Here is a 27,013-nt window from a genome sequence, read left to right as displayed (position 1 = left end):
CATGGAAGCCTGCTGGTCTCGCCTAGCCCTGTCCCCCCGCTGCCTCCCCGTGGGCTGTTCTCTCACACTGCATGTTTGGGGGGGACATGTTTGGGGGGGACATGTTTGGGGGGGTGCATTCCCTCCCTAATCTCGGGGAGGTGAGGGCCAGTTGATGGGATGCAGAACCACAAGAGCCAAAGTGGGTAGCGGGGGTCTGGGGCCCTGGGCCCGAGGACAGAAGTGCCACAGCCTTCTGAGGTGCTGACGCAGGTGATTCCTGCCCGGCTGGCCTGGCCTCCACGGGAAGAAAGTCCACGCATGTGAGGGCCGGTTGTGACAGGCACGGGAGGGGCCCAGGAGACCCCTGGCAGGCCTCCTCAGGGAGCAGTGTGGCTTCGCCCAGACGGGGGCTCCCACCTTGGGCACGCTGCTGAGCCGCGAGTACCGCCTCGGAGCCGGAGCTCATGCTGGGACAGCCACAGGGCGCTGCGCCCGCCTGCCTGCTCTGAGGTCTTGCAAGTTGTGGGAGGGACCCCGTGAGCAGGTCCAGTGTCCTGAGGCCCCAGGACCCTTCCCGTCCCCTCCACCAGCTGCAGGCACTTCCTGTCCTCTCCCCCTGCTCTGCTGGGCTGTCCTCTGGAGCCTTTCCTTGCCGTCCCCCTTGTCACCCCATTTTCCAGGCTCCCGGGTGGGGGCTCCTGGCCCTCCATCGCCCTGTCAGAGGAGGGGGCTCTGCCCTCCTGCCCTCTGTGCCCACCCGGCCCCTTGGCCTCCTCACTCCCCACCCTGGAAAGTAGGTTAATAATATTCGTCAGCCCTCTCCAGAGATAAGGAGAGAAAACCATCTCTGCCTGGAGGGGCCGAGCATCATAATTAACGGGCTGATGAGTGTCCTGATCTCCTTGAGGGAAGAAAGGGGCCCGGAGGTGGGGGGCGGGGGGCAGTGCTCCAGCGGCCAAGCTGGGCACAGCTCTTAATCCTGTAGACACTGCTTTGCAGGCTGGGGCCCTGCCATCCCTGCCTCCCCGACAAGGCCTAGATCGACCGGACGCATGGCCCCCGTCCTTGGGAAAATGCCAGAAATCATGCAGACCACCCTCCTCTCCCCCTCCCTCCAAACCCCCAGATGCCCCTGAGCCTGCGAAGGACCAGCCCCAGCATCTAAACAGCCCGACCCTGAAGAATTAGGAGGACCCCCTTGCTGATTTATATGCTATACGCTTGGGGTTTAATTGGAGCATAATTGTAATCCATATGCCTGTTAAGGTAATTACACTTATAAACCTAATATAATCCATAGATCAATGGGTTCTGAGCTAATTAAGGCAACTGTAATTAACATTTACAAAAAACCTTGCAATTACTGGGATATCCTTTAAGCTGGCCTTCCGAGCTGATAATGAGGCTGGCTCGGCGCTCTGTGGCCTCCTAGAGCTCTTGGCTTCTGCCTCTCAGGCCTCCGGACTCGCACCCTACCTCACAGGGGTGGGGTTACCCGCCGTTACTGCCCCGGGGCTCTGCGGCAGGCGCCTGGCTGATGACAGCAGTCCCCGGGGAGGCAGGCCCTCTGACTTGGCTGTCCCCAGGGCCCAGCTCGGCCTCTGGCTCCTAGACACAGCCTGGCAGAGCAACTCTTGGAGAAAGAGAATGAGAAATTCACGTGTGGAACTATAAAAACCAAACCCGGGGAAACATGGAGTTTCCTACCCCAGCCTCCGAGGTGTCCAGTGGCGGGGGGCTGGGGGTCCTACCTTCGGGCTTTCCTCCCACCCCACCCCCTGCACCTGCAGCCAGGCCACCCCTGTGCCCTTCTCCCTGCCCTGGGGCTCAAAGTGGGGTGGGACTGCCCTGCTCTTTCCCCACGGGTGGGGAGTTGGGCCTGGTGGGTGTGAGGGGGCTGCATGCAAGGATCAGGGGAGCCCAGCCAGTGCCCGGAGGCCATGTGCAGGGCTGATGCTGAGGGGAGCCAGCCAGGAAGTCTAGATATCCTTCGTTGCCGGTGGCTTTTGCATGGTCTCTAAATTGGTGTGTCCAGGAAAAGGAACCCTGACTAATACAGAATGTTCCAGACCTCACCCCTCTCCTCTCTCCACCCCTTCCCAACCTCAGGAAAAGTCCAACAGCTGCGTGCTAGGGCCAGGATTGCTCCTGTTCCTGTATGTTGCCTGGTTCCTGGTAATATCAGCTTCGTGAGCTGCACCAAGGCCTGCTAGCCACCCCCCCGCAACCAATCCCGAGCGGGAGATAAGCGGCAGCCTCAGCAGGCGGTGTCCGTGGTGTAGCGGGGGAGGATTACCGCAGGCTAATCTGTCTGGAATCTGCCTTTTTCCTGCCCAGGGAGAGGGACAGGGACCTCCTTTTGTCCTTGCAGCACTGTCCTCCGGGAACCACGTGCTCCTCTAGACAGCACCCTATGGTTCCTTCGGGAGGGATTCCGGCGCAGACAGAAGGAGCCCTCAAGCCGGTGTTAGGAGGGGGTGTGGCAGGGCTGTTAGGAGCCTCCGCTGCTTGGACTTAGCTCCTGCCTCTGCCACTTGAGCTGGTATGACTTCGGCAGGTAGAAGTTCTTTAACTACTTTAAGACCGGTTTATGTAATGGGGCTACGATGACTGAAATAGTGTGCATAAAGTACTTGACATAGTGCCTGGTACACAGTAGGCGCTCAGCTAGTGCTCCTGCTCTTGTCATCACTGTCACTGACAGGAGCTCTGGAGGACACGGGCAGATGGGTGCAGGGCCCAAGGGAGGCAGCGGTGTGGGGGGGAGGGGCCAGGTGAGACACGCCCAGCTGGGGGCAGGGCCGGGGGGCGGGGTCTCCGCTATCCCCACCGCGCCGGTTGTAGGTCTGGTGTATGTGGTGGTCCCAGTGCTCGCTCTTCTCCCTTGTTTATTTCCGCACACCTTCCTGTCTCTGAACCCCGGAGACTTGGCAACTCTGGCCGAAATTTTCAGACAGGACCAGGTTCTCCAGTGGAGGAGCAAGGCCCACAAGTACAGGGTATATCTCCATGGGAACCAGGTGGTTGGTCAGGGGTGGCACACACGTTAGGGGAGAAAGCGACAAATCCTAATAACAGCTGTAATTTACTGAGTACCTCCTGTGTGCGAGACTCTGGGCTAAGCATTGCACAGACTCACTCACTGACCCCTGGAGACAGCTCAGTGCAGCTGGCCTTCCAGTCGCCTTCCATGGATGATGAAACGGGCTCAGAGAGATTGAGTCATTGGTTTGAATTCGTCCAGCAAGGGAGTGGCTCGGCCGGGATTTGAATCCCGCCGTTCTCACCACCACTGTGCTCTCTCTCTCCCAAGGGGAGTCCCCTACCCTCTCGCGCTGTCCTGGGCCAGCCAGTGGGGCTGAGCAAGGGGATGGTCATGCAGACGCTTCTCCTTCTGCGTGGAAGAGAACAGGAAAGATCTGGTTGGGCAAGCCCCCACCCCACTTCTGCTCCCGCTTGGTCCTGCAAGGTGAACATCCCCTGGCTGGACCAGAGGGAGGAGCCTGTAGAACACTGGGGGAAGGCGCCCTCTCCAGGAGCAATGAGAACTGCATCCTGGAGACCTTGCCCAGGGCCTGCTGGGTGGTGGTGGCGGGGCGTCTGCTAGGCACCCCTCCTTCCGCAGGGCCCTGCCAAGGATGGGGGCATCTGTGGACAGGTCACCTGACCCTCTCACAGCCTGGTTTTTGAGGTGCAGGGCTCTGGGGAGCATGGGTGGACCCCCTTTCCCTGCACGGGGTAGCTGGGGGGCTGGCCTCATTGCTCCCCCTCATCTGGGACCACAGTTCTGCCCTGCCTGTCATCCAGAGCCTGAATACTGTCGTTTCACATATTTTATCCCATCTTCTGCTTGCCTCAAGGCAGGAGAATCACTCTTTTGTGATGGTTAGCCTCTTTATTTTCTCAAAACTTCCATATAGTAATTCATAATTTTTCTTGTTGGTGATAAAACTGTGGGCATTCCTGAGCCCCTCTTCTGGGTGCACACGGAATCGCTGGGTCAAAAGATGGGCAGACTGCTAAGGTCTTTGGTGCTTCTGCAGAGTCCTCCTTCTCCTCGACCGTGGCACCCCCATCCGCATGGACCACGTGCTCTGCGCCTCCACATTCTCACCGACGGGTAACACCAGTGGACAGTATCATCAGCTTCTCAAAAATGTCTCTGTTGATGGGAAAAAATGGTAGCGTCTCTGATTACTAAAGAGACTAAAGGTTCTTTCGCATATTCTTTGGTCACTGATTCTTGTTCCTTCTCTAAATTGCATATTTCTATCCTTTTCCATTTTTATTGTATGTTTTCAAAACCAAGGCTTTTCTTTTAATGAGAAATCTGTATTTCATCAAAGATGGAATGCAGAGTCTGTGGCTCATTTATTCCCTAGAGAAGATGCTTGCGTTTTGTTCTCTAATCTAATAAGATACCAAAAGATATTGGCAAATTGCTTTGCGGCAGGCGAGCTGGTAGCCGGCGTGCGTAAGGATCATGGCCTCATCGTGCCCTGGTCACAGCTGTCTTGACAGGCCCCTCTCTGCCCTAGGCCCAGGAGCAGCTGGACCCCCAGACCAGGGCTTTTTCCTTTTCCCCGTCGCCAGTGTCCAGGCCAAGGGGGGCCTGGCATGCACTCCAGACCCGGTTTTCAGCTGCTGAAGGAAGGAAGGAAGGAGGCCCAGCAGTGTGGCTGGCGGATCGGGGCCTGGTGCTTAGCAGATGCCAGTTGAATGAGCGATGGTGCTCACGGGGCCCGCGTGAGCTCCGCCCCAGAAGCCCACTGGTGTGCCTTCAGACGCATGCCTCCCAGCCCCCTTTGTGTTAGGAAAGTGAGTCAATGTGTAGCTTCTTGTGTTGGCTTTGTGCTCCAACTCCTGTGTCCCCAGGAATTGGAGAAGCAAGGACACATAACCAAGTGATTTCTTAGAGTAAGTCACTGTCCATTTGGAAAATCTGTTTCCTAGAGGAGGACTAGGGGTGGCTGGTCTTGGGGTGGGGCTTGAACCTCATGCGACTTCGCTGTTGCCCAGCCAGTGGGCTCACCCCCTGCCCCCCCGCATGGCCATCGATGGGGCCAGGTGTCCTTCCTGTTGTGCCGTGATGCTAGGCCAGGCTGGCCCCAGGGGGAGAGGGCCCAGAGTAGACTCTGGGGGGACCGAGGGGCGGGGGTCCCACTCGGTGGTCTCGGGCACGTTGCCGGAACACGTGGGACCACAGGCCACCTAGGGAGTTTAGGGCGTGTGCAGGAGTGGGGGAGGGAAACCCAGAGGCAAGCAGGGGGTACAGTCTTGGCCCCCTCCTTTCCCTGATCCTAAGGATGGTCGAGTGGAGCCTGTGACAGTCCAGGATGCACAAAGCTGGGAAGCAGCCGCATAGTCCTGCGTTCTCTGCCGCTGCTGGGCCACCTGAACCAGGGGATGGGCCCAGCGGCTCCCTGGCGGTGCACTTGGTGGCCTTTGCAGGGGGAGGGAGTCATGATGACACTTCTGGAATCTGAGCCCCGTGTCGGGGAGCAGCTGGAAGGGCTTCCATGTCCTCCCTAGTCGATGACCTGTCAAGGCTGGTGGACCATCGACCCACACTCCCAGCACACTCACACGTAGCTCATGCTAGACGCCATCCGTGCAGGTACGTGCATTGCTCAGCACAGCCCCTGACTGTAATCCCACTTTCCAGGTGAGATACAGAGAGATGGGAGGTGTAAGTCTCGTGCGCAGGACCCACGGTGGGAGGCGGACGGGGCTCAGCCCCTTGGCAGGGTGACCCTGGAAGCCAGGCCCTGAGCTGCTCTGTTTGTCTCCCTCTTGGTTGTGGGGAGTCCTAGCCTCTCCCGGGGGTGGATATGCTTGACTTGTGTTTGTTCAGTTCAGACACAGAACCTCCTGGAAAGGCTTGCAGGGAAAGATCAGGCAGAAGGCCTGAGCCGGTGTCCTGGCCAGCCCTTCGGGGGCCCTTGCCACACCACCACGCTCCCCACTGCCCACCAGACATGTAATAGAATGGCTCAAGACCCACTCTTATTTTGGTACAGCTTTTTGTCCCCATTTCCATGTTTTGTTTTTCCTTTATAGTCCCAAGTGTTGAGCCTAGCAGAACACAGCTGTCTCACCAAACAAAAATAGATCCCATCCGAGGAGGGCTCTGCGGCCACAGACATTCTCATGCTCTCAGCAAAACCAAGTTCCCTTGCCAAGCGCTCTTTGAGAGGATGTTTGGAAAAAATGTCAAGGCATTCATTTTTCTCTCGACCTTTTCGGTTGGAATTGCGGGGCCTTAACACTGGAAGTAAAAGAAGTTATAAATAAAGGTGCAGCCAATGGCCAGGCCTGGCCCTGCTCTCCCAACTGGCCGTCCGTGGTTTCTCCACAGCTGTTATTGAGCACGAGGGTCCCCATGTGGCCCCGCCTCTGTGACAGGAAGTTAACGGATGTTTCCAGATAGCAGAGGGCCAGAGAGCGAGGGTTCCACACCCTACAACCGAACAGAGAGAACGCTGTCGGGGGACTTACGGGGGCGTGGCTTCCTGCAAGATGGTGCCATCTGAAGATGTTTCCACTCTTGGAAGGTTTGCTGAGTCTGTCCAGGATTTTGGAAGTGCTGACTCTTTATTGCCCTTCGGCTCTCTGACAGCACTGTCTGCTGGAGGAATCTGGGCGGGTCTGAGGGCACCTGCCCCTGATGCAGACCAGCTGGCTCTTAGCTGTATTCACTTTCCTGCACTTGCCTGGTTGCGGGTCCTAGACTTCCAGCCAGGGGGGCCATCTGGTTTCCCCAGGGCCCAGAACCTTCCAGGGAGGCCCCAACCCTCACTGCATCCTGAAATGGAGGCCACCCACCAGGGCCGCAGAGGGGGTGTGGTGGTGGGGCCAAGGATGTAATCTGCCACGGAAGATGCCCGTGTGGGCTCTAGCCTGCCCGGGCTGCAGGCCATCTTGCCATGGAGCTGTCTCACACACAGGACAACGAGCATTTCTTTTGTCTACATCCAAGGGGGCTTCTTCGGGCGAGTCTGGGGGAGGCCGTGGTAAGGGGCGGGGGGGTTGATTCTTGGAAGTGCTGCATTTTACCGCACTCTTGGTCCTTCGGTGGTGCTGTCTACTGTGGAGCCTGAGAGCTCCTGCACGGGGTGCACACCCCTGACTCTGTAGCCCCCAGAGTAGATTCCATGGGGTCCATCTTCAGTGGCATCTGCAGAGTGACTCCCAGCAGCGGTGTTGCCCCCTGATGCGCCACGGACGCTGGAAGGCCCGGGGGCGGGGGCGGCGGCGAGATGGCAGCTTCGGCACCCAGGGAAGAGGCGTAGTTCCACTTTCCAGGTCCTGGGTCTGGGCTGTATCACGTGCAACGCCATCACGGTCCTGCCTTGACCACAGCTTGTAGTGTTGAGGAGTGAGCTCAGGTCTAGAGGAGACAAGCAGCCTGCGATAGCTCCCGACAGTCCTAGTTTGCCTTTTTTGGAGGGGAGATGACTGGTTTTGGTTTCAAATTTTGATTTTTAATTTTATAAACATGGTATGTTCATATGGAAAGTTTGGAAATTATAAACAATAATTATGTAGAAATCCTTTTGTGATCTATCAGTAACATCGATTATCATTTTGGAATGTTTTCTCCCAGCGCCCCCCCTTTAGTATTTTTCAAACACAGTTGAGATTCTGTTTCATGTACAGTTTTACAGAATGTACTTGTCAGCTTTGAAATAGGCTCATCTGCGTTTTCGATATGGGCTACAGGGAAAAGACCAGATTGCCGACGCTTAGCTGTGGGAGAAGGAAATCTAAAAATACCCCTTTCGTTGGCCTGGCACAAGGAACCCCGTGGCTCCACGTTTTCCTCCAGTAGAATAAAGGCAGAATTAGCCAAGACGAAGAGTGGACCTTCTGGTGGGTGTTTGGTGTTTACACTCACGGGGCACATGTCGTGCTGTCCCCGTCAGGCCCAGAGATGAGGAAGGGGCGGTCACAGGAAGGAGCACTGGAGCATGGCCTGGCCTGGCTGTGGAGGGGGCTGGAGCCCAGCGCCTTCCTCAGGAACCTTGGTAGCTCTCCAACTTCTTCTGCAAAGCAAACACTTTGCAGGGAGCTAGAGAGGTCCTCTGTCAGACACCCGCTACTTCTTCACCCAAGACTCACTCTGGTTGCAAGAGGAAAGCTCCCAACCGTGAAGAGCATTTGTGGAAACTTCTGCTTTCGGTAAGATGGAGTAGAAGTACCCTTTCTGATTCCTCCAGCTAAATATCACTAAAAACCCTGGACGTTGGGTATAAAACAAACATAAGACTCTGGAAGGTGGAGAGAAGAAGGCACACAGGCTAGTGATGTTGGGACCCGAGAAATGACACAGCAGTGAACTCCCTGGGTTGTCTTTTTATGTCCTAGATCCCAGACTTGAAGTTGAAGAGGCCGGACGCTGGAAGCATCAGTGGACACAGACGGAAAAGCCCCACAAAGCCTACAGACCAGGAAACAGGCAGCCTAGCAAGACCGCAGACTCGTAGACAATAACCCTCTATGCCAGCCAGATACCACAGCAAAGCTGTGGTCCGTCTCCGTCCGTGCCAGCCAGGGCTGAATGTGGAGCCAGAACTTCCACCTTCATAAAGCTGTCATGAGCCCCCACCACTGGGGAGGGGCAGTATCAGAGAAGGCCAAGTAGGGCGCCAGGAGCCAGGAGGTAAGGAGAGCCCCTCTGCTGGGCTAGCGGTGGAGACCACACAGAGATCCCCCATCCAGTGGTAATGAGGCCATCTCGCCCCCTCCTCCTTCCCGTACGGAAAGCAGTTATGAAGCATTTCTGCTCCTCCCAACCAGGGTGGAACTCCCACCCTCGACCAGCAGTGAGAAGAGCCCCTCCCCCACCTCAGTGTCAGCAGAGGACAAGCGGGGAACCTGGACTTCTATCCTCCCTGGTAGTAGTGTGGCAGCTCTAACCCCCTTCACCTGCCAGAGGTGTGTCCAAAAACCAACTAAAAGGGAAGGTTTAAATAATATCTAGAGTCTTGTACCATAATACCCCAAATGTCCAGGTTTCAGTACAAAATCGTTATCGTGCCAAGAACCAAGAAAATCTCAACTTGAATGAGGAGGGACAACCAATAGACTCCAGCACTGAGATGACACAGATGTTAGGACAGAGATTTTAAAGCCTCTATTACAAGAATGCTTGAAACAAATGATAAAGAAAGTCTCGGCAAAGACATAGAGGATCCAAAGAAGAGCCGAATGACAATTGTGGAACTGAAAAATACAATAGCCGAAATAAACTCAAAAGTGAGGGGACAGAGGGAACAATCTGTGAACATGAAGATAGAGACAGAGGTTATGCAGAGGAGAAAAAAACGGGCTGAAGAGAATGAACAGACGTTTCACCAAAGATGATATACACAGATAGCAAATAAGCACATAAAAAGATGTTCAGCATTGTTAGTCATTAGGGAGATGCAGATTAAAACCACACACGAGGTATCACTACTCGCTTCTCAGAAGGGCTAAAATAAAAAGACAGTCACAAGAGCACAGGCTGCTAGGGATGCTGAGAATCTGGACGGCTCTGGCCTTGCTGGTGGGAATGTGAAATGGTACGGCCGCTCAGAAAACAGTTCGGCAGTTTCTTAAAAAATCTAAACGTGCAACTATCATAGGACTCAGCAGTGGTACTCCCGGGCATTGCTCACAGAAAAATGAAAACTCATAAATTCACACGAAAGCCTGTACGTGGATGTTCATAGCAGTTTTTCTCCAAGCCTGAAACTGGAAGCGATTCAGATGTTCTTCAGTGGGGGGGAGAGTTTCACTGTATACCCATTCCGTGGAATATTGTTTGGCAAAGAAGAGAAACACACAGTTGATGCACTGGATAAAATCTCCAGTGAAAAATGCCTGTCCCCAAAGGTTATATACTATCTGACCCTGAGTATATAACATTTTCAAAATGATAAAATCAGTTTTAAAATGATAAAATTATGGTGATGGAAACCAGACCGTTGGTTGGCAGGGATTAGGGAGCGGGTGTCGGGAGAGGGGAGGGGACGTGGCTACAAAAAGCACGAGGGGCCCTAGTACTAGGGACTGGAACCTGTGTTTTGAATATAAGGGTGTCAGTATTTTGGTTTTGATGCTCTCCTGTAGCTTTGCAAGAGACTACCGTTGAGGGACACAGGGTAAATCTGGGCTTAGTAGATTTCTCACAGCTGCGTGTGAATCTACCATTACTGTAAGATAAACGGTTTACTGAAAAAGCAGTGGAACAAGGAGGGGGCTCCCTTTGTGTGTAGCCACCAGAAAAATGCCTGTGATGTCATCGGAAGTGCCAGGGGCTGATGATGAACTGTTTAAGAGTGACGCTAATTCTGGAATGAGCATGCTTGTGGGGAAAGACTCTGGAAGACAACCTACCCAGACACTCAGGTGGCTAAGTTGGGGGACCGGATCCACCTGTCGTCTGTCTGTCTGTCTGGTTCCTCCGTGGGAGACAGATGAGGAGGGGGCGCTTGCGGTGTGATGCGGGGGAGGGTGGGCAGCGGACTGTGCTGTGGAATTATGGGTAATGTTTTTTCTCTGCCTTGTAAGTTCTAAACACGTGTCCTGATTATATTATTATTATTATTATTATTATTATTATTTTATGATGGAAGAAGTTACATTTTAAAAAAGGAAACCACATGAGCAAAGTTAAGGTCTTCTGCTAGCCATTCCCAGAGAGCTCGTAGGGTATGCTGAGCCACCAGACGGTCATCTGACAACAGCTCTGGTTCTGGGGAGCAGAGGGGGACAGAGCTCTGCCTAGTTTGCTGCTGGGGCTTTGCCCTGCACTTCTCAGACACGAGCGCGTCCCTGGCCCAGATGGCTGGTGGTGGGTCTCACCTGCGCCAGACCTGGCCTGTCTTCCCAGCCAGCAAGAAGCCAGGAGGCAGGAGTGAAGTGGGGCTGTCACAGGATCCTGTGTGTCTCCATTCAGCAGTGATGTCCTCCCCCCCACATATCTCGTGTTAGGCTCTGTGATACTGTGATTTATAATAAGAAATATAGATTTGGTCCTCATCTTCATTTCTGGCACAGAGCTCCTAAAACCTTTGGAATCCCCTCAGTGGTGAGAGCTTTAAACGTGTCTCATTCATAACAAACCCCTTTCAACCACCTCTGAGTTTTTGTTAATGAGATGACTTTTGGAAACCTCTTAAGGATGGGACTGGTTGCCATGTTGGTACTTGGTGCCTCACCCACCAACCCCCTGGGGGAGAGGAGAAGGAGACTGACTACCATGGCCGAGGCCAAGGATTTCAGCAGTCATGCCTACGTAAAGAAAACTCCCTAGAAACCCAGAAGGATGGGCTTCCAGGAGCTTCTGGGTTGGTGTAGCCGTGGAGGTACCAGAAGAGGGACGTGCTTGGAGAGGGCGGGACAGCTCTTTACCCCTTGCCCTGGACCTTGTCCCGCAGCCTTTATAACACTCTTTATAATAAACTGGTATGCATAAGGAAATGTTTCTCAGTTCTGTGAGCTGCTCCAGCAAATGAACTGAAGCCGAGGAGAGGGGCGCGGGAAGCTTGAGTTGTAGCTGGTAGGTCAGAAGCACAGTGACAGTCTGGGCTGTGATTGGCGTCGGGGTGGGGGGGTGATCCCTTGACCTGGGGGATCTGAGGCTGTCACCAGGTAGACAGTGTCAGGGTTGGGTTCGATGGGGAGCCACCTGCTGGCGTGGGAGAAACGCCCGGTGGTGTGGGCCGCCCCACGCATCCTGCAGAGGTCACACCGGGCCCACCTGAGATTCTCAGAGGTCTTTGCTGGGCGAACCCCCCCTTCCCATAGCAGCAGCAGCCAGCTGAGAGCATGTTTGAGGAGGTCTTTTTTCCTCCCTTGGAAATCTTTTTTGGTTGAGATGGACGGTTTTGTCTGCTCGCTGGTTCTTTAGCTACTTGCAGAAGCCAGGACTGGCCTCCTGCGCGTCCTTTCCTGGAAATTGACAAAAACACAGGTGCCTGCTGGCTCGCTGTGCAGGCCACCGTCCCCAAGATCTCGCTGGCCTTTCTCTATGAAAGTGTGTTTATGCATAGGGTGACGGTTTAGTTTGTGGGGAGCAGGACCCGGCGAGCTGTGTTTCCAGATTTTGCACCTATTTTTAAGAAGGGCACTATTTTTAAATTGATAGCCTCCAGCCCAGAGTCTATGTGGAACCCTGTGTCCTTTGGAGTGGTCACTGGGAGAGGGCCCTGTGCCCCAAAGCCTGATGAGGAAGTGAGGCCGTGTGGCCACCCAAGAATTGCAAGGTGGTTTTCTGGGATCAGTTCTTGGCCCATTCCAGTTTTGTCAGTGGGGGGATAGGAGCACAGCTCCCGTCGTCCCGGCATGCAGCGGGAGACCTGGGCAGCATTTGACCTTGCTTGAGGTCACCGGGAGGCAGCTGAAGACACTGGCGCCCAGAGCCTGGAACGTGGCCACCTGCTCGCTGCTCCAGCCACGCATCGTGTTCCCGTTGGCCTGAGCCGGGTTGGAAGATCACGGCTGCCCTTCCCTGCTTGTGTGTGAAGGAGAAAATTGGCCCTGATGCCTTCAGAAAGGCAACAAAACAAAAGCACCAGAGTGGACAGTGAGCGCCCCTGCCGTCCTCGGGGGACGTCTAGGGAGGTTGGCCCTGCACGGGCAGCCTGGTCCCTGGGGGGCCTGCAGAGCTGGGCTCAGCCTCTGTGCTGTGTTTGTTGTGGGGGTTGTCAATGCCACACTCAGGCATCTTGGCAAGCGAGGCTCCAGGACAGGTGCTCGAGCCCAGTGATTCCCCAGCCCGGCTGGGCCAGCGAGTGGCACCTTCTCCAGTTACTCCCTTGGCGGGGGGGGTCCTGGAGGCTGGGCGCCATGGCATCATATCCCCTCCCCATGCTCAGAGGCTGCTTGGCCTCGCTGGGTCCCCAGGGAGACCCACTCTCAGAAGGGGTTGTCCTTGCCCCCCAGGGGCACGAAGCTGGGAGGCCGTGGGTGCTGGCCACCACTGCTGGGTTTCTGCCCACTTTCCTCTGGGCTTCCCAATGTTGACACGAAGCCTTTTGGCTCAGGGGACACGTGTAAGGGGAATTTCGGTCCGCGGAGCGAGCTGGGGCCAGCTTGCACATCTCTTCTCCACTCTTCAGCAGTACCGAGTCGGCAGCCTGAAATCAGCCTTGGCGAAGTGTTGACACAGCCGTCGGCAGATGCTCACCCACCAGGGTTTGCTCCCACCCCCTCAGGAAGCACTGGCACACCTCTAGCTTTTGGGGTCTTTTGTGCAGAGCGAGTGGAATCCCAACAGAAATTTGGCCAGGTCTCCGTGAGGCTGTTAGGCTGAGAGGTGGGTGGGCAGCCGAGGCCAGGGGTCTGAGGGCGAACAGCCATGCCTGGAGGCTGTTCATCCCGGCCACCTAAGTGGTTTCCACTGGATTTCCCCAGGTGGCCCCACTTTGCCCAGAAGCAGCACCCTACCTCCCCAGGTCAGGCGCCCCGTTTCTGTGGGTGCTGGCCACACGCCCTTAACCCGGCCTACAGAGCTCCCTGTCTAGTGAGGGGGGTCCCACAATGAGGAGTGCAGGGGAGGGGAAGGGGGAGTTCCTTGGGACTCCAGAACCTCAGAGCTGGGGCTTCCGCCCTGGTCTCAGAGTCCCCAAGGGTGTGCACCTGGCAGCCCCCTCCTCTGGACCCTCCAGCCCGTTGCCCCCACCTCTGCCGGGGCTGACTGCTTTTGGCACGGTCCCCACAGTGCCTGCAGCTTCCTGTGGGCCAGGTCCTGCCTTGCTCAATGCTGCGCCGTTTCTGCCACGTCTCTAGGATGTGGATGCAGGTATGTGGGGCCATTAGGACCAGCGTAGCGGAACATTCCTACGTACGGGGTGGCGCACCTGAGATGCATTTCTCCTGGGTGTGAGCCTGGCAGTGGGAGTCCTGTGTCTGGCATTGTTCTTCATCACAGGCCCATGGGGACTGGGGGGACACACCAGTCTCATTTAAACTTGACACCGTCGTCCTGCTGGTAGTGACCTTTCCCCCCGGGAAGCTGAGGCACAGGAAAATGAAGTGACAGCAAGTACCTGGGGACACTGATTCGCACCCCGGTGGTCTGTAACGAGCTTGTGCTGGTAACCACCACGCCAGCACCATCCCTCATCACCCGGCTGTGGGCGTAGGGGAGTCACCTCTGCTTCATGAGAAACTGGCCCATAGTGGGCCAGCACAGGGCCAGCCTCTGTTTTGGGGCTCTGAGTGCCCCTCCACACACGGAGCCTGGGTGAGGCTCCTTCCAGCCCTGGTCAGCAACCCCTGCGACTAGGAGCGTGTCTGTCCTGCCTTCTGTCCCGCACCCGCAGGGAGCTGCTCTCGGCTTCGCCTGGGCGTGGGACTGTGGGGCTGGGCAGCTGGGAGCCTTCGGCTCCTGCAAAGATTGGGACTTCTTTTCTCTTGACAGCTTTGGGTCAGGCATTTGGGGATGTGCAGATGTAGGTACGAGGCCTCTCGGCCCCCTTCAGTGTGTCACCAGCTACACAGCACGGTGGCCCCAGTGGGACGGCCATCAAGCTGATTCTCTGCAGCTGTCCCGGGTCGGGCCAGTGCTGAGCTTGGTCATGCTCTGTCTGAAGGCAGAGCTGAAAGAGCCAGGGTTTCCAAAGCCAACAGGATGTGGAGGGCATGACAGCCTGAAAACAGTTTGTCACATGTGACTCGTTTGCTAAGAAGTATTTGCCGGGTGGTTCGCTGCGCCTGGCAGCCCAGCTGGGGGTTCGCTGCCTTCAGGGAGCGCAGGGTCTAGAAGGGAGACAGGTGCCATCACATCAGATGGGATGAGTGCTGTGAAGGGAAAGACCCAGGGCGCATGATGTTTTTGGGTAATGACTGTCAACAGTGAGTTTTCTCTTTTTTTTTAGATATTTATAACGTACAGTAAAATGCATAATTCTGGAATGTACAGCTTGATGAATCTGTACACCTGTGTACAGCCACCACCCGGACCCATCTGTGTAATGCTCCAGGCCCCAGAAGGTTCTCTCCCGCCCCTTCCTGGTCAGCAGTCCTCTCCCCTCCCCAGGTACCTACTGTGCTGATTTCCCACCAGTAGATTAGCTTTCCCACTTTGAGGTGTTCCTCACAGCAAGTGAGCTTCCTCACTTCACTCCTTCTTATGGCGGAGTAATGTTCCATCGTATGTCGGTCGAGACCGCATCTGACATACCCGTTCATCAGCTGATGGACACTTGGGTTTCCAGTTTTCAGCTCTTGTGTAGAATGCTGCTGTGAACATTTGTGTACACATTTTTGGTGGACATGTATTTTTAATTGTCTTGGATGTATGACTAGCTGTGGAATTTCTGGGTCATAGGGTGACTTCATGTTAAACTTTTTAAGGAATGAGCAGCCATTTTTGAAGATTGGATAAAAATATGTAAGGAAACGGGGCACCTGGGTGGCTCAGTTGGTTAAGTATCCAACTCTTGATCTCAGTTCAGGTCTTGATCGCAAGGTTGTGAGTTCGAGCCCCACGTTGGGCTCCATGCTGGGTGTGGAGCCTACTTAAAAAAAAATATGTAGGGGTGCTTGGGTGGCTTAGTCAGTCGAGTGTCTGACTCTTGGTTTCCGCTCAGGTCATGATCTCGAGGTCATGGGCTCGAGCCCTGCATCGGGCTCCATGCTCAGTGTGGAGTCTGCTTCAGATGCTTTCTCCCTCTCCCTCCTCCTCTGCCCCTCCCCCCACATGCACGCTGTCTCTTTTCCTCTCAAATACTAAATAAATAACATCTTAAAATAATATGTAAGGAAAAGACTACATTTATTCACGTCCATTCAAGAAACTTGCCAAATAATATGCCAAGGTCTGAACCTTGTCACTGGCGACAGAGGCCAGCTCATCAGTGAGATCGAAGAACTCTTCAGTGGCAGTGTTTTTATGGTGTTTTTACACTGAGCCATTCACTCCTTTAACCTGTGCTCATGGGCCGGCCACTTGCTGGGCATGTGAGAGACGTCAGTCCTGCCTCGAGGACCGCATGGACGATGACAGGTGATAGGGATGCTAAGTAAGCGGATCGTATCGTGGGTGAAGAGACGAGAGAGGCTCCTGACAATGAATGGGGCGCAGGTGCCACACTAACACACGGGGTCACGTGAGACTTGAACAAAGCCTTGGAGGAGAAGGTGGGGGCCATGCAGATTGCTGGGGAAGGAACGGCCCAGAGCAGGGTGGCTGCGGCAGAGAGAAGGAGCAGAAGCATCAGCCGGCGGGAGAGGGGTCACGGCCTTGCAGGCCTTCCGAAGGCTTTCGATTTTATTCTGCAGAGATGGCCCGTGTCAGGGTTTTGCGCAAGGGAGAGGGATGGTCTGACTTCGGGTTTTAAAGGGGTCCCTCTGCTGCTCTGTTGGGTGAGATGAGGGGCTGAGGACAGAAGCAGGGAGACCAGGTAGGCGGCTTCTGCAGTCATATCATGGTGAGGTGGTGGTCACTGGCACAAAGCAGCATAAGGATGTAAAGAAACGCTGTTCTAATAGCGCAGAAATGCGTCCACTGCCAAGTGCTGTCACCTCATCATCGTCAGCCTCCCGGAGATAATCCTCTCTCTTACGGTTTGACGGCTGTCCTCCTGGACTCTTTTATTTGCATACTTTTTTACTTTAATGGGATCATACCCTACGCATAAAGCTCAGTAGTCCTGCTTCCCCCACGAGAATACCCCAGTGTCTGTGTCGACACACAAGGAGCCACTTCCCCGTCTTGCAGCTGCACGCATGTAGGACACACTCACACTGTTGTCTGTTTAACGATTCCCAGACTGGTAGACGTTGCTGTTTCGAGCTTTCCCCTATTTTAGACAGTGTTGCAGTGAAAATTCCCATGCCAACATATGTGTGTGTGTTTTTAAAAATAAACTTTTTATTTTGGAATAATTTCATAGCTCCAGAAAAGTTACCAAGATGGCAGTGAGTTCCCGTCTGCTCTTCACCCGGTTTCTTCTCTGGTTAACACCTTAGGTTTCCGTGGTCCCTTATCACAACTAATGAACGGCCGTGGTGCATATATTGGTTTATTTTGTATAAAGTCTAAACTTTATGTGAATTTTACCACAAACATATTTTTGTATACTCATTTGATTGTTTATTTTTTAATTTTTTTCTAAGATTTATTTATTTTAGAGAGAGAGAGTGAGCGTGCGCGTGCATGCACGAATGTGGAGGGGCAGAGGTAGAGGGAGAGAGAATCTCAAGCAGACTCCATGCTGAGTGTGGAGCCTGATGCGACGCTCAGTCTCATGACCATGAGATCACGACCTGAGCTGAAACCAAGAGTCAGACGAGTGCTTAACTGACTGCACCACCCAGGCGCCCCTGACTCTTTGAAATAAATACCCCGAAGTGGAATTGTTAGGTCAGAAGGGAACATTTATTTATTTATTTATTTAGATTTTATTTATTTCAGAGAGAGAGCTAGAGAGAGAGCACAAGCAGTGGGAGGAGAGAGGGAGAAGCAGACTCCCCACTGAGCAGGGAGCCCAATTCGGGGCTTGATCCCAGGACTCCGGGATCATGGCCCGAGCCACTTAACCGACTGAGCCACCCAGGCGCCAGGTCAGAGGGAATATTTAGAGGCCCACAGTGAAAAGGTCCCAGCTGCCAGTCTTGCAGCAATTAGTCAGAGACAGGATGGAGCCAGGCAGCTTCCCCACACCACGCCTGGGACACAGAAGATTCCACATTCCCGAACTGTGATTGCCTGTCCCTGAGACTGGGCAGGTCTGAGTTTATGTTCGAGGCCTGGGAAATGGAAAGCTACCCTCAGGGCCTCCAGGCACACGGGCCCCAGGCCTGCAGCTCAGCTAACCCTGCGGGCACTGTGCTGTACCTGTCCGTGAACATGCCTGGTGGTAGCGCAGGTGACTGGCAACTGGTTCTTCCTCACGCCTCTGTGAGTCCCCAGAACTTCACACACAGAGAGCCTGGCTCGGAGGACTGACGGGGGTTTATCGGCTTTAAACTTGACAAGGTGTCCTGTGTGCAAAGGAGTTGGTACATCTGGACTGTGGAAAATCAGAGGCAGGGAGCTGCTCCTGAAGCTCCAGATTCACAGGGACTGACCTGGGCATCGGTGCTGTCCCAAGGGCACAACCAGAGTCCTGAAGAGTCTGGGCCAAGGGATGGGAGTGAGCCCCGTTCCAGTGAGCCTGGGATGGCCCCGGGGGTGCAGCATGTGAGGTGGACCCCGGAAGATGAGAGGGAGGATGTGTGGCGACAGGAGCAGGGAAGGCACGGAAGGCAGGGGAGGGATGTGTGTGGGCAGAGGTGCGGAGGTGTGAAACAGGGGTCTGTTATCTTGAGGAACTAAGGATAGATTCCCATGTTTCACCGGCTGAGGCCACCTGTTTTCTCATGGCCTCAAAGTGTGAGGTAACTTATGGCGCTTCTTCGGTCTCTCTGCTGTCGACCGCCCCTTGCTGGTCTCCAGATGTCACAGGCTTCAGGGTTTGGCCTAGGCACACTGCTCTCCTTCTCCATTTTCCCCCCAGGTGACCCACACAGGCCTTAAACCCAGCTTCCCAGACCTCTGCGTCTAGTAGCCTCCCGATCTCTGCCCTCGCCCATCATTAGACATCTCCAGCCTGGCAGGTTCCAGACAGAGCCCTCTCGAAGTGTAAGCAGAAACAGGATATTTGCATGGCCTTAACATGCCAAATACTCAGCAGTCACAAAGGGAAAAATAGGAAGTTTACAGTGGAGGATCCGGTAGATTGAACCTTAGCCTAGTGATCAAGGTTAATGGCACTAACGTGCTCCTGACTGTGCCCTTCTCAGGGCACCTCAGCCCCGTGTGTCCTTCCCCGTGAAGCATGGGAAAACCTCAGACGTCACCATGTTGAGGAAGGAATTGCAGGCAGGGACTTGAACATGTGCCCGTAGCACGCTTCCTCAACAGTCGCCAAGAGGTAGAAGCGACCCACATGTCCATCAGCTGGTGAAGGGATAAACACAGTGTGGTCCGTCTGGATGATGGCAAATCATTCAGCACGAAGTCCTGACACAGCCTGCGACACGAATGGACCCGAAAGACGTTATGCCGGGTGAAATAGGCAGATGCAAAAGGACAAACATTGTATTCCACTTAGGAGAGAGTCCGAAAGCCAGAATAGGCAAATTCGTGGAGACAGAACATAAGTCTGGCCGTTGCCAGGGGCTGGGGGCAGGGGATGGGATGTTACTGCTGCCTGGGGACAGACTTTGTGTCTGGGGTGATGAAGAAGTCTTCAAACGAGTTGGTGGTGATGGTGACACAGCATCGTGAATGTAGTTAATGCCACTGAACCGTACGCTTAAAAATGATTAAAACGGCAGATTTTACATTCTATTTATTATACCACGATTTAGAAAAATTAATATGTAATATACCCAAAACCACTGAGTTGTCCACTTTCAGTAGGCGAAGTGTATGGTATGTGGGTCATATCTCAAGAGACCGGTTATAAACACACACAGTGAGGAACACTGTACAAAATGGTCGCTGTTCTCTCAGGAACGTTTCCTCCTTCCCTTCATTCTGCTCAGACACCATGTATCAGTCAGCTCCAGCTGCCGAAACGAAACAGTACAGACCGGGGCTGAAACACCAGACATTTATTTTCCCACAGTTCTGGAGGCTGGACTTCCAAGATCAAGGGGTCGGCCTCTGTGGGGTAAAAGATGAAGATGGCGGGTCTGGCCCTTGTGGCCACCTTGCCCCGTGTCCCTGACCCCTCCCGTGTTGCCTGCCTTGGGGTGCAGGGGCTGCGTCCTCTTCCTCCACACCCTGGCTGCCGAAGGCCTTGTGTGCGTGGAAGAGTGAGTCCGGGTTCCACCCTGTGGCATGGTGGGTGTGTGAGCGGGAGTGGTGGCCGGGGCAGGGGGAGGCGGGGGCGGCCGGCTGGCCCGCCGAGAGGCTCGCGCCCCTTGGGTGTTGTGGTGACGTTAGCCATCAGCGGTTCCTAAAACGGGGGCACGAGCCGAAAGCAAGCATGGATCTCAGCTGCGTCGGTCAGTCCTCTGCGGTCCAGAGCACTCGGGCCTGGTTTTCTTAATCGCTTTGTTCTCTGAACACCCAGGGTTTTGATTATTAGCTGTCGAGGATGACTTCATGTGGAGATTTTACTGCCTAATGGAGTGCACACATATTTTAAAAGGGGAAAAAAAAAAAAAAAACCTGGCAGGACAAGAGTAAAAATACAGCTTTCCCAGAAATATATTTAAAGAAAAAAACCCATTAAGAACCCAGGAGAACAGAAAGCGCTAGTGTGAAGTGTGAGGTAGTGAGGGAATTCGGGGGGCACGCCTGGGCCACGGCGGTTGGCCCAGACCCCCCCGAATACTGCCCCCGAGGTTCCCTGCCAGAAACACAGGGTGCAGGGGTCTCCTGCATAAGCACACACAGCCTGCCTAACCACCCAAGCCAGGGATGGCAGGAGGACCAGGAAGAGCTCCAGGGCGAGGTCCCACCTGGGGCGCTGGTGGTCCGTGTCCATGCTGCCGAGGGAGACCCGCCGTCCCTGCTCCCTCCTTCCCCAGCGTCTGCCTCCCCTGCATCTGGCCCGTGCCTGGGTGGGCTGCTGAACCCAGGCCTGTGTCAAGGTGACTAGGTTGTTGATCTCCCTGAGCTGTCGGGTGCATTGCGCCATCCATGCAACAACCTCTAAAGGATTCAGAGCAGGAACCATTACTTGGATTCTGAGGGTGGGGAGATTAATACTAGTGCCCATTGAGCACTCACTGGTGGTAGGCCTGATGCCAACTCATTTAATCACTACTAGGAAGTAGGTGCCATTATCATCCCCACTTTAGAGCCCGAGAGGTGCGAACCCGCCCAGCAATGTGGTTAACCAGGAGATGAACCAGGTGCTCCTGGCCGCCAGGTTCTGGGCGCTGAGGACCAGAGCCAGGGCGGCTCCCCAAGCTCCAGCCAGCCAGAGATGGGCTGTCCCCTGGACCCACGCCAGCCTCCTGGGCACAGGGGGCGCGTCCATCCTCAGCCCACACCTATGCGGCCTTGTTCCCCATCTAACCTTTTCTTTGAAGCAAGACATGCCCTGGAATGAGCCCACCCTGTGATTTTATTGATCCAAAGGAAAAAGTTAATTAGGTTTGTAAACTGTCACTCTTGACACTCTCCAGAGGGCCTGCCCGCCCCCCCCCCCCCCCCGGCTTCCAGGGCCCCCGGGGAGGCTGGGGCCTGAGGCAGGCGGTAGGCAGGCTTGCCTGTGTCTGCCCCCCATCCCTCCTTCTTCAGACGAGGCCAGGTGGCCTTCGAGGCCTGGCCTGGCCCTGCCTTCCCCACCTCGCAACATGGTGCCGTGGCTGCCTCCCTCACAGCCAGGTGGCGACAGGCCCCTCCCCACCCCACATGTGTGCACATGCCTGCACACACCTCTGTTCCTGACTCCCTTCTCCGCAGACAGCTCGGCCTCTGTCAAAGCCCCTTGCATGCTGTGAGTAGCTTTCTAACTCCTATGTGGTGACTCGTGCATGTGTGTTCCCCCACCCACCCCCGGGCTGTGAGCCCCCTGAGGTGAGGCCATACCGTCATGGTCATCAACGTCCCCACACCGGCTCAGCCAGGGAAGCTGGCTGAGGGAATGCTAATGCCACCAGGATTCAGTGGGTTAGGCCATTCGTCTTTTGCCCCTGCTGCTCTTTCCAGAGGCTGCCTGAGCCTTCTGCGGTGCCCGGCCTTCCGTGGGCACTCACTCTTGGCTTGCACGCTGTGGTTTGGACCTTTGGAAGAAGAGCTTTTTGCATCATCTATCTTTGGCCACACCCATGTCAGCCTGCTTGGAGTGCCCCTTCGAGGCCCAGAGAGGTTTCTAGTAAAGGAGACTCCATGGAAAAGGGCTTTCCTGGGCTAGTAATCTGGGGAAAGCTGGCTGCTTTAGGCTAACGCAGACGGCCCTGGGGCTGAAACACGTCCTCCGGAAGGCCTTCCAGATGCTGTCGTTGGGTGTCCGCCTCTTTAAGGCAGGTCTGCCTCGTGCTTATCCTAAGTACACACATGTCCTCACTGGCTGAGCGGGCCCCCAGAATCCCTCTCTCTAGGAGCATCTCACGGCACCAGGGTTTGGCGTGCCTTTCGCAGGACCTCCCACTCGGGGCAGCACTGCCACCACCAGGGGACTGGCGAGTGTGAGTCACTGCCACCTCTGGATGGAAACAGCTACTGGAAAGGTAGAAGAATCATAGCCCTGAACGCCTTCCAGTTTCCCTCAGTTGCGTTCATGTGACAGGGCAGCAACAGGGAAAATCGCACATAGGACCTGTTTATTTAGAGGCCTGGCCAGCCTCTGGAAAGGAGCCTTTCAGGCTTGGCCAGGAACGCGGCCAGAGTCGCGTTACAACATCTCAATGTATGGCTGTCCTGCAGTTCGCATGCCAGTGTCCCGTCGATGGACGTGTAGATGGTTTCCAATTTTTGCATGATTATAAATCATGCTGTGGTGAACGGTGTTGGCATGCCTTCTTGTGCAAATGTGCTAGGTTTTCTTTGGGACAATTTTCCCCCCACTTGCCTGGTTATAGCATCACTGTGGAGAGCTGGTTAAATATACATCTTACCAGGTCTGCCCTGGCACGTCTGACTTTGGAGCCGGGAATCTTTGATTTCTTTCAACAAAACTTCAGTGATTCCTGCTATCGGGGAAGGTTAGCACGCCCTGACTCAGAAGCAGGGGAGCTGGCTCGGAGCGAACCAGCTTTCGCAGTTTACTAATTGGATATTGCCGGTCACTCCACAGTGGATGTGCCCATTTCTGTCCCCTCCAGCAGTGGAAAAGAACCCTATTTTCCCACATCCTTGCCAGTTCTTGGTACTGTTAAGTTTTTCAAAAGCTTTTCCAAATCTGGAGTATGTGTAATAATATCTCATTTTAATATAAACAGCACTCCCTGTACTTTTCGTGTGGTTGAGCTCTTTTTCAGATGTTTCAGTGAAGGTTCAAGGTTCCCTTTGTGGATTATTTACTCATATCCTTCGTACACTTTAGTATGGAATGCTTGTCACTTTTAAAATTACAGTTCACCCCCCGGGGCGCCTGGGTGGCTCAGTCAGTTGAGCATCTGACTCTTGGTTTCAGCTCAAGTCATGAGCTCGGGGTCGTGAGATCGAGCCCCGCATCGGCTCCTCCCTCCACGTGGAGTCTGCAGAGGATTCTCTCTCCCTCTCCCCCTCCCCCCACTCTCAAACCAATAAATAAATCTTTAAAAAATATTACAGTTGGCCCTCGAACAACACAGGTTTGAACTGCGTGGGTTCACTTATATGCATGATCATTTTATTATATAAATACAGTATATAACACGTATGACACGTACAAAATGAGTCAACCAACTGTTTTATGTTATTGGTAAGGCTTCCAGTCAACAGTGGGCTATTTTAGGGGTGTCAGAAGTTATATATGGATTTCCAACTGCTGGGAGGTCCTAACCCCCACGTTCAAGAGTCGAGTGTAGTTTGTAACAGTTCTTAATACATTCTCCTCCTGCTCCTTTGTCAGTTATTTGTGTTGCAAATATTTACGCTCAGTCTGTGGTTTGTATTTTCTTTAAAGATTTATTTATTTGAGAGAGAGATAGAGCACAAGCTGGGGGAGGGGAAGAAAGAGAGAGAAAAGCAGACTCCCCACTGAGCAGGGAGCCCAGTGTGGGGTTCAGTCCCGGGACCCCAAGATCATGACCTGAGCCGAAGGCAGACAGTTTACCAACTGAGCCACCCAGGACCCCTGTGGTTTGTATTTTTACTTAGTTTATGGTGTCTTACTGAATGAAAGTTGTAAATTGAAATAAGCATTTTGTGTCTTGTCCAAGACATCTTCCCCTCCCCATCGTTAGAAAAATACTCTACTGCATTCTCTTCCAGGAGTTTGAAACTTTTGCTTGGCACATTCAGGTTCTAAATCGACTTGAATTTGACTGGTGTGCATGGCATGAGGTAGGGATCCGATTGTATTGTCTATACGGTAACCAGCGGCTATTCCAACACCCGGTTTCAGTCGCCACCGTTTCCCCCACCGACCTGGAATGCCCCCTCTGTTGTGCGTCAACTTTCCATCTTTGCTCTTATCAGTCCCTTTAAATGTGTTTTTTTTTTAAATAAAGAGCTTTATTGAGGTAGAATCTATAATCACATAGTTTACCCATTTAAAATCTATAATTTGAGAGTTTTTAGTATGTACAATCACCATCACCATTGGTCTATTTTGGAACATTTGCATCACCTCTAAGAGAACTGTGTATACCATCGTCCCCATCTAGCCACCCACCCCATGTCCCCAGCCCAAAGCCACCCCTGATCTACTCTCTGTCCCTGTAGGTTTCTCATTCCGGACATTTCGTATGAATGGAACAATGTGAAAAGTGGTCCTTTTTCCTGGCTTCTTTCGCTTGGGTATATACCTCGGAGTGGAATTGGTGGGTCATATGGTAACAATTTTAGTCATTTGAGGACCTGCCAGACTGTTTTCCAAAGCAGCCACACCATTTTACATTCCCACCAGCAGTGTATGAAGGTCCTGATTTCTCTATATCCTCACCTGCACTTGTGATCATCGGACTTTTTGATTCCAGCCATCTTAGAGGGTGGGGAAGTGATATTGTGGTTTTGATTTGCAGCTCCCCTCCCTTTGACAAATCTGAGGCCATGAAGACTTACCTCTGTGTGTTCTTCTAAGAATTTGTTTTTAGCTCTTCCATTTAGATCTTTGAGCCATTTTTTAAAACTGATAAGCATATTTTATTGAGCATATATTTTGTTCCAGCTACTGTTAAGCATATACAGATGATTTTATTTATCGCTTAACATGGTCCTAAAAAGTCATTTCCATGGCAGTCACATTTTTACAAATGGGAAACCAAGTTTTATATATATTGACTTAACTAACCATGATCACAAAACATCATAGGTGAAAAAGTTCAGTTTCCAATTCAGGTCTTTCTGCTGCCAGAAGCCCTTGGTGCTTTTAACTTTCTTTCTTCCTTCCTTCCTTCCTTCCTTCCTTCCTTCCTTCCTTCCTTCCTTCCTTCCTTCCTTCTTTCTTTCTTTCTTTCTTTCTTTCTTTCTTTCTTTCTTTCTTTCTTTCTTTCTTTCTTTCTTTCTTTCTTTCTTTCTTCCTTCCTTTCTTCCTTTCTTCCTTTCTTCCTTCCTTCCTTCCTTCCTTCCTTCCTTCCTTCCTTCCTTCCTTTTTCTTTCTTTCTTTCTTTCTTTCTTTCTTTCTTTCTTTCTTTCTTTCTTTCTTTCTTTCTTTCTTTCTTTCTTTCTTTCTTTCTTTCTTTCTTTCTTTCTTTCTTTCTTTCTTTCTTTCTTTCCTTTCTTTCCTTTCTTTCCTTTCTTTCCTTTCTTTCTTAACATATAATGTATTATTAGTTTCAGAGGTACAGGCTGTGATTCATCAGTCTTCTGTAATACCCAGTGCTCATTACAACACATACCCTCTCCAATGCCCATCACCCAGTTACCCCATCCCCCCACCCCCTCCCCTCTGGCAACCCTGTTTGTTTCCCATGATTAAAAGTCTCTTGGTTTGTCTCCCTCTCTGATTTTGTCTTGTTTTATTTTTCCCTCTCTTCCCCTATGATCCTGTTTTATTTCTTAAATTCCACGTATGAGATCGTATGATAATCATCTTTCTCTGATTGACTTATTTCACTTAGCATAATACGCTCAGTTCCATCCACATCATTGCAAATGGCAAGATTTCTTTTCTTTTTTGGGGCGGGCTGAGTAATATTCATATATATATATACCACATCATATATATATATATACCACATCTTCTTTATCCATTCATCTGTCAATGGACATCTGGGCTCTTTCCATGTTTGGCTGTTGTGGACATTGCTGCTATAAACATCGGAGTGCACGTACCCCTTCAGATCACTGCATTTGTATCTTTGGGGTAAAATACCCAGTAGTGCAATTTTGGGTCATAGGGTAGCTCCATTTTCAACTTTTTGAGGACTCTCCGTACTGTTTTCCAGAGTGGTTGCACCAGCTTGCATTCCCACCAACAGTGTAGGAGGGTTCCCCTTTCTCCACATCCCCGCCAACATCTGTCATTTCCTGACTTGTTAATTTTAGCTATTCTGACTGGTGTGAGGTGGTATCTCATTGAGGTTTTGATTTGTATTTCCCTGATGCCGAGCGATGTTGAGCACTTTCTCATGTGTCTGTTGGCCAGGTCTTTGAGCCATTTTGCATTTATGTTTGCCTATGGTGTGAGGTAGGGTCCAGTTTTATTCTTTTGCATGTGGTGATGCTGTCATCACAGTGCAGGCAGGAAAGAGGCCACGGCCCTCCTGCGGACCTCCACCTTGCTAATACTGATTTTAATGACTCAAAAAATTTTATAAATTAAAGATTTGCTCATTTCAACAGACCTTCGCTGGATGAACAGTAATTAGGTTTTATTGTCATTATCTTGGAAATTGCCCTGCCATGCATCTGTGAACACGGGCTTATTTATATGTAAGCATATAAATCATTGTGTCAGGGAATTGTTTTTACCTAAGAGGAACTTGGAGGATTATCAAGTTCAAGTGGTGTGTTTTAAATGTAACCACTAGCTCTTTGGAGGGAAGGGGAAGCCCTGACGGGTAACGCTTGCCACTTTCCATGGCATAAATACTCCCAGCAAGGCTGGTTTCAAGCCACCAAAGCGAGCTCACGGAGCACGGAGTTGGGGGGAGATGCACGATCGGTACACACCAGCTCCCGCACACCGCCAAGTGCACCCCACTGCATTTTTGTTCCGAAAAAGAAACTGTGGCCCCACAACTCTTTCTGGGGCAAAACTGGTCTCTGTCAGCAACGTCGTCGTCAGCTGGTTTCATCCCCAGTGCTTGTTTATGGTGGTGCTGCCTGGTGGCCCTGGGAGAGCAGAGGAGGCTTGGGAGTCTGATCTTTGCAGGGAACCAAGAAGCAAAGCGGTTTCTGAGTGGGCTGTAGGGAAGGCACAAGAAGGCACAAAGAGCAAAGAAGTCCCAAACCCGTAGGAAATGCCACCAGCAGGAGCATTCTCTAGGCTCTGACCCCTGC

At 52.9% G+C, this 27,013-nt stretch overlaps 1 protein-coding gene across 2 annotated transcripts in view; it reads left to right on the top strand.

Annotated features, from left to right (window-relative positions):
- The window catches only part of LHPP (phospholysine phosphohistidine inorganic pyrophosphate phosphatase), a 127,763-nt gene that overhangs the window by 78,767 nt on the left and 21,983 nt on the right, over positions 1 to 27,013 (top strand). Inside the window, exon 7 of one of the 2 annotated variants that reach the window (XM_028119908.1) lies at positions 8,350 to 9,957. The exons of the other annotated variant lie outside the window; for it this stretch is intronic. Coding sequence (XP_027975709.1) covers positions 8,350 to 8,362 — 13 coding nt within the window. The 3' untranslated portion in view covers positions 8,363 to 9,957. Of the gene's footprint in view, positions 1 to 8,349; positions 9,958 to 27,013 lie in introns of those variants that run through there. 2 annotated transcript variants of the gene reach the window in all.

Source organism: Eumetopias jubatus, unplaced genomic scaffold (assembly GCF_037043125.1).
Source record: "Eumetopias jubatus isolate StellerSeaLion01/CBP00866 unplaced genomic scaffold, mEumJub1_p1.0 scaffold_17, whole genome shotgun sequence".
Lineage (NCBI taxonomy): Eukaryota > Metazoa > Chordata > Mammalia > Carnivora > Otariidae > Eumetopias > Eumetopias jubatus.
The sequence above is the reverse complement of the archived record's forward strand: the minus strand, read 5'-3'. Positions and strand labels throughout refer to the sequence as shown.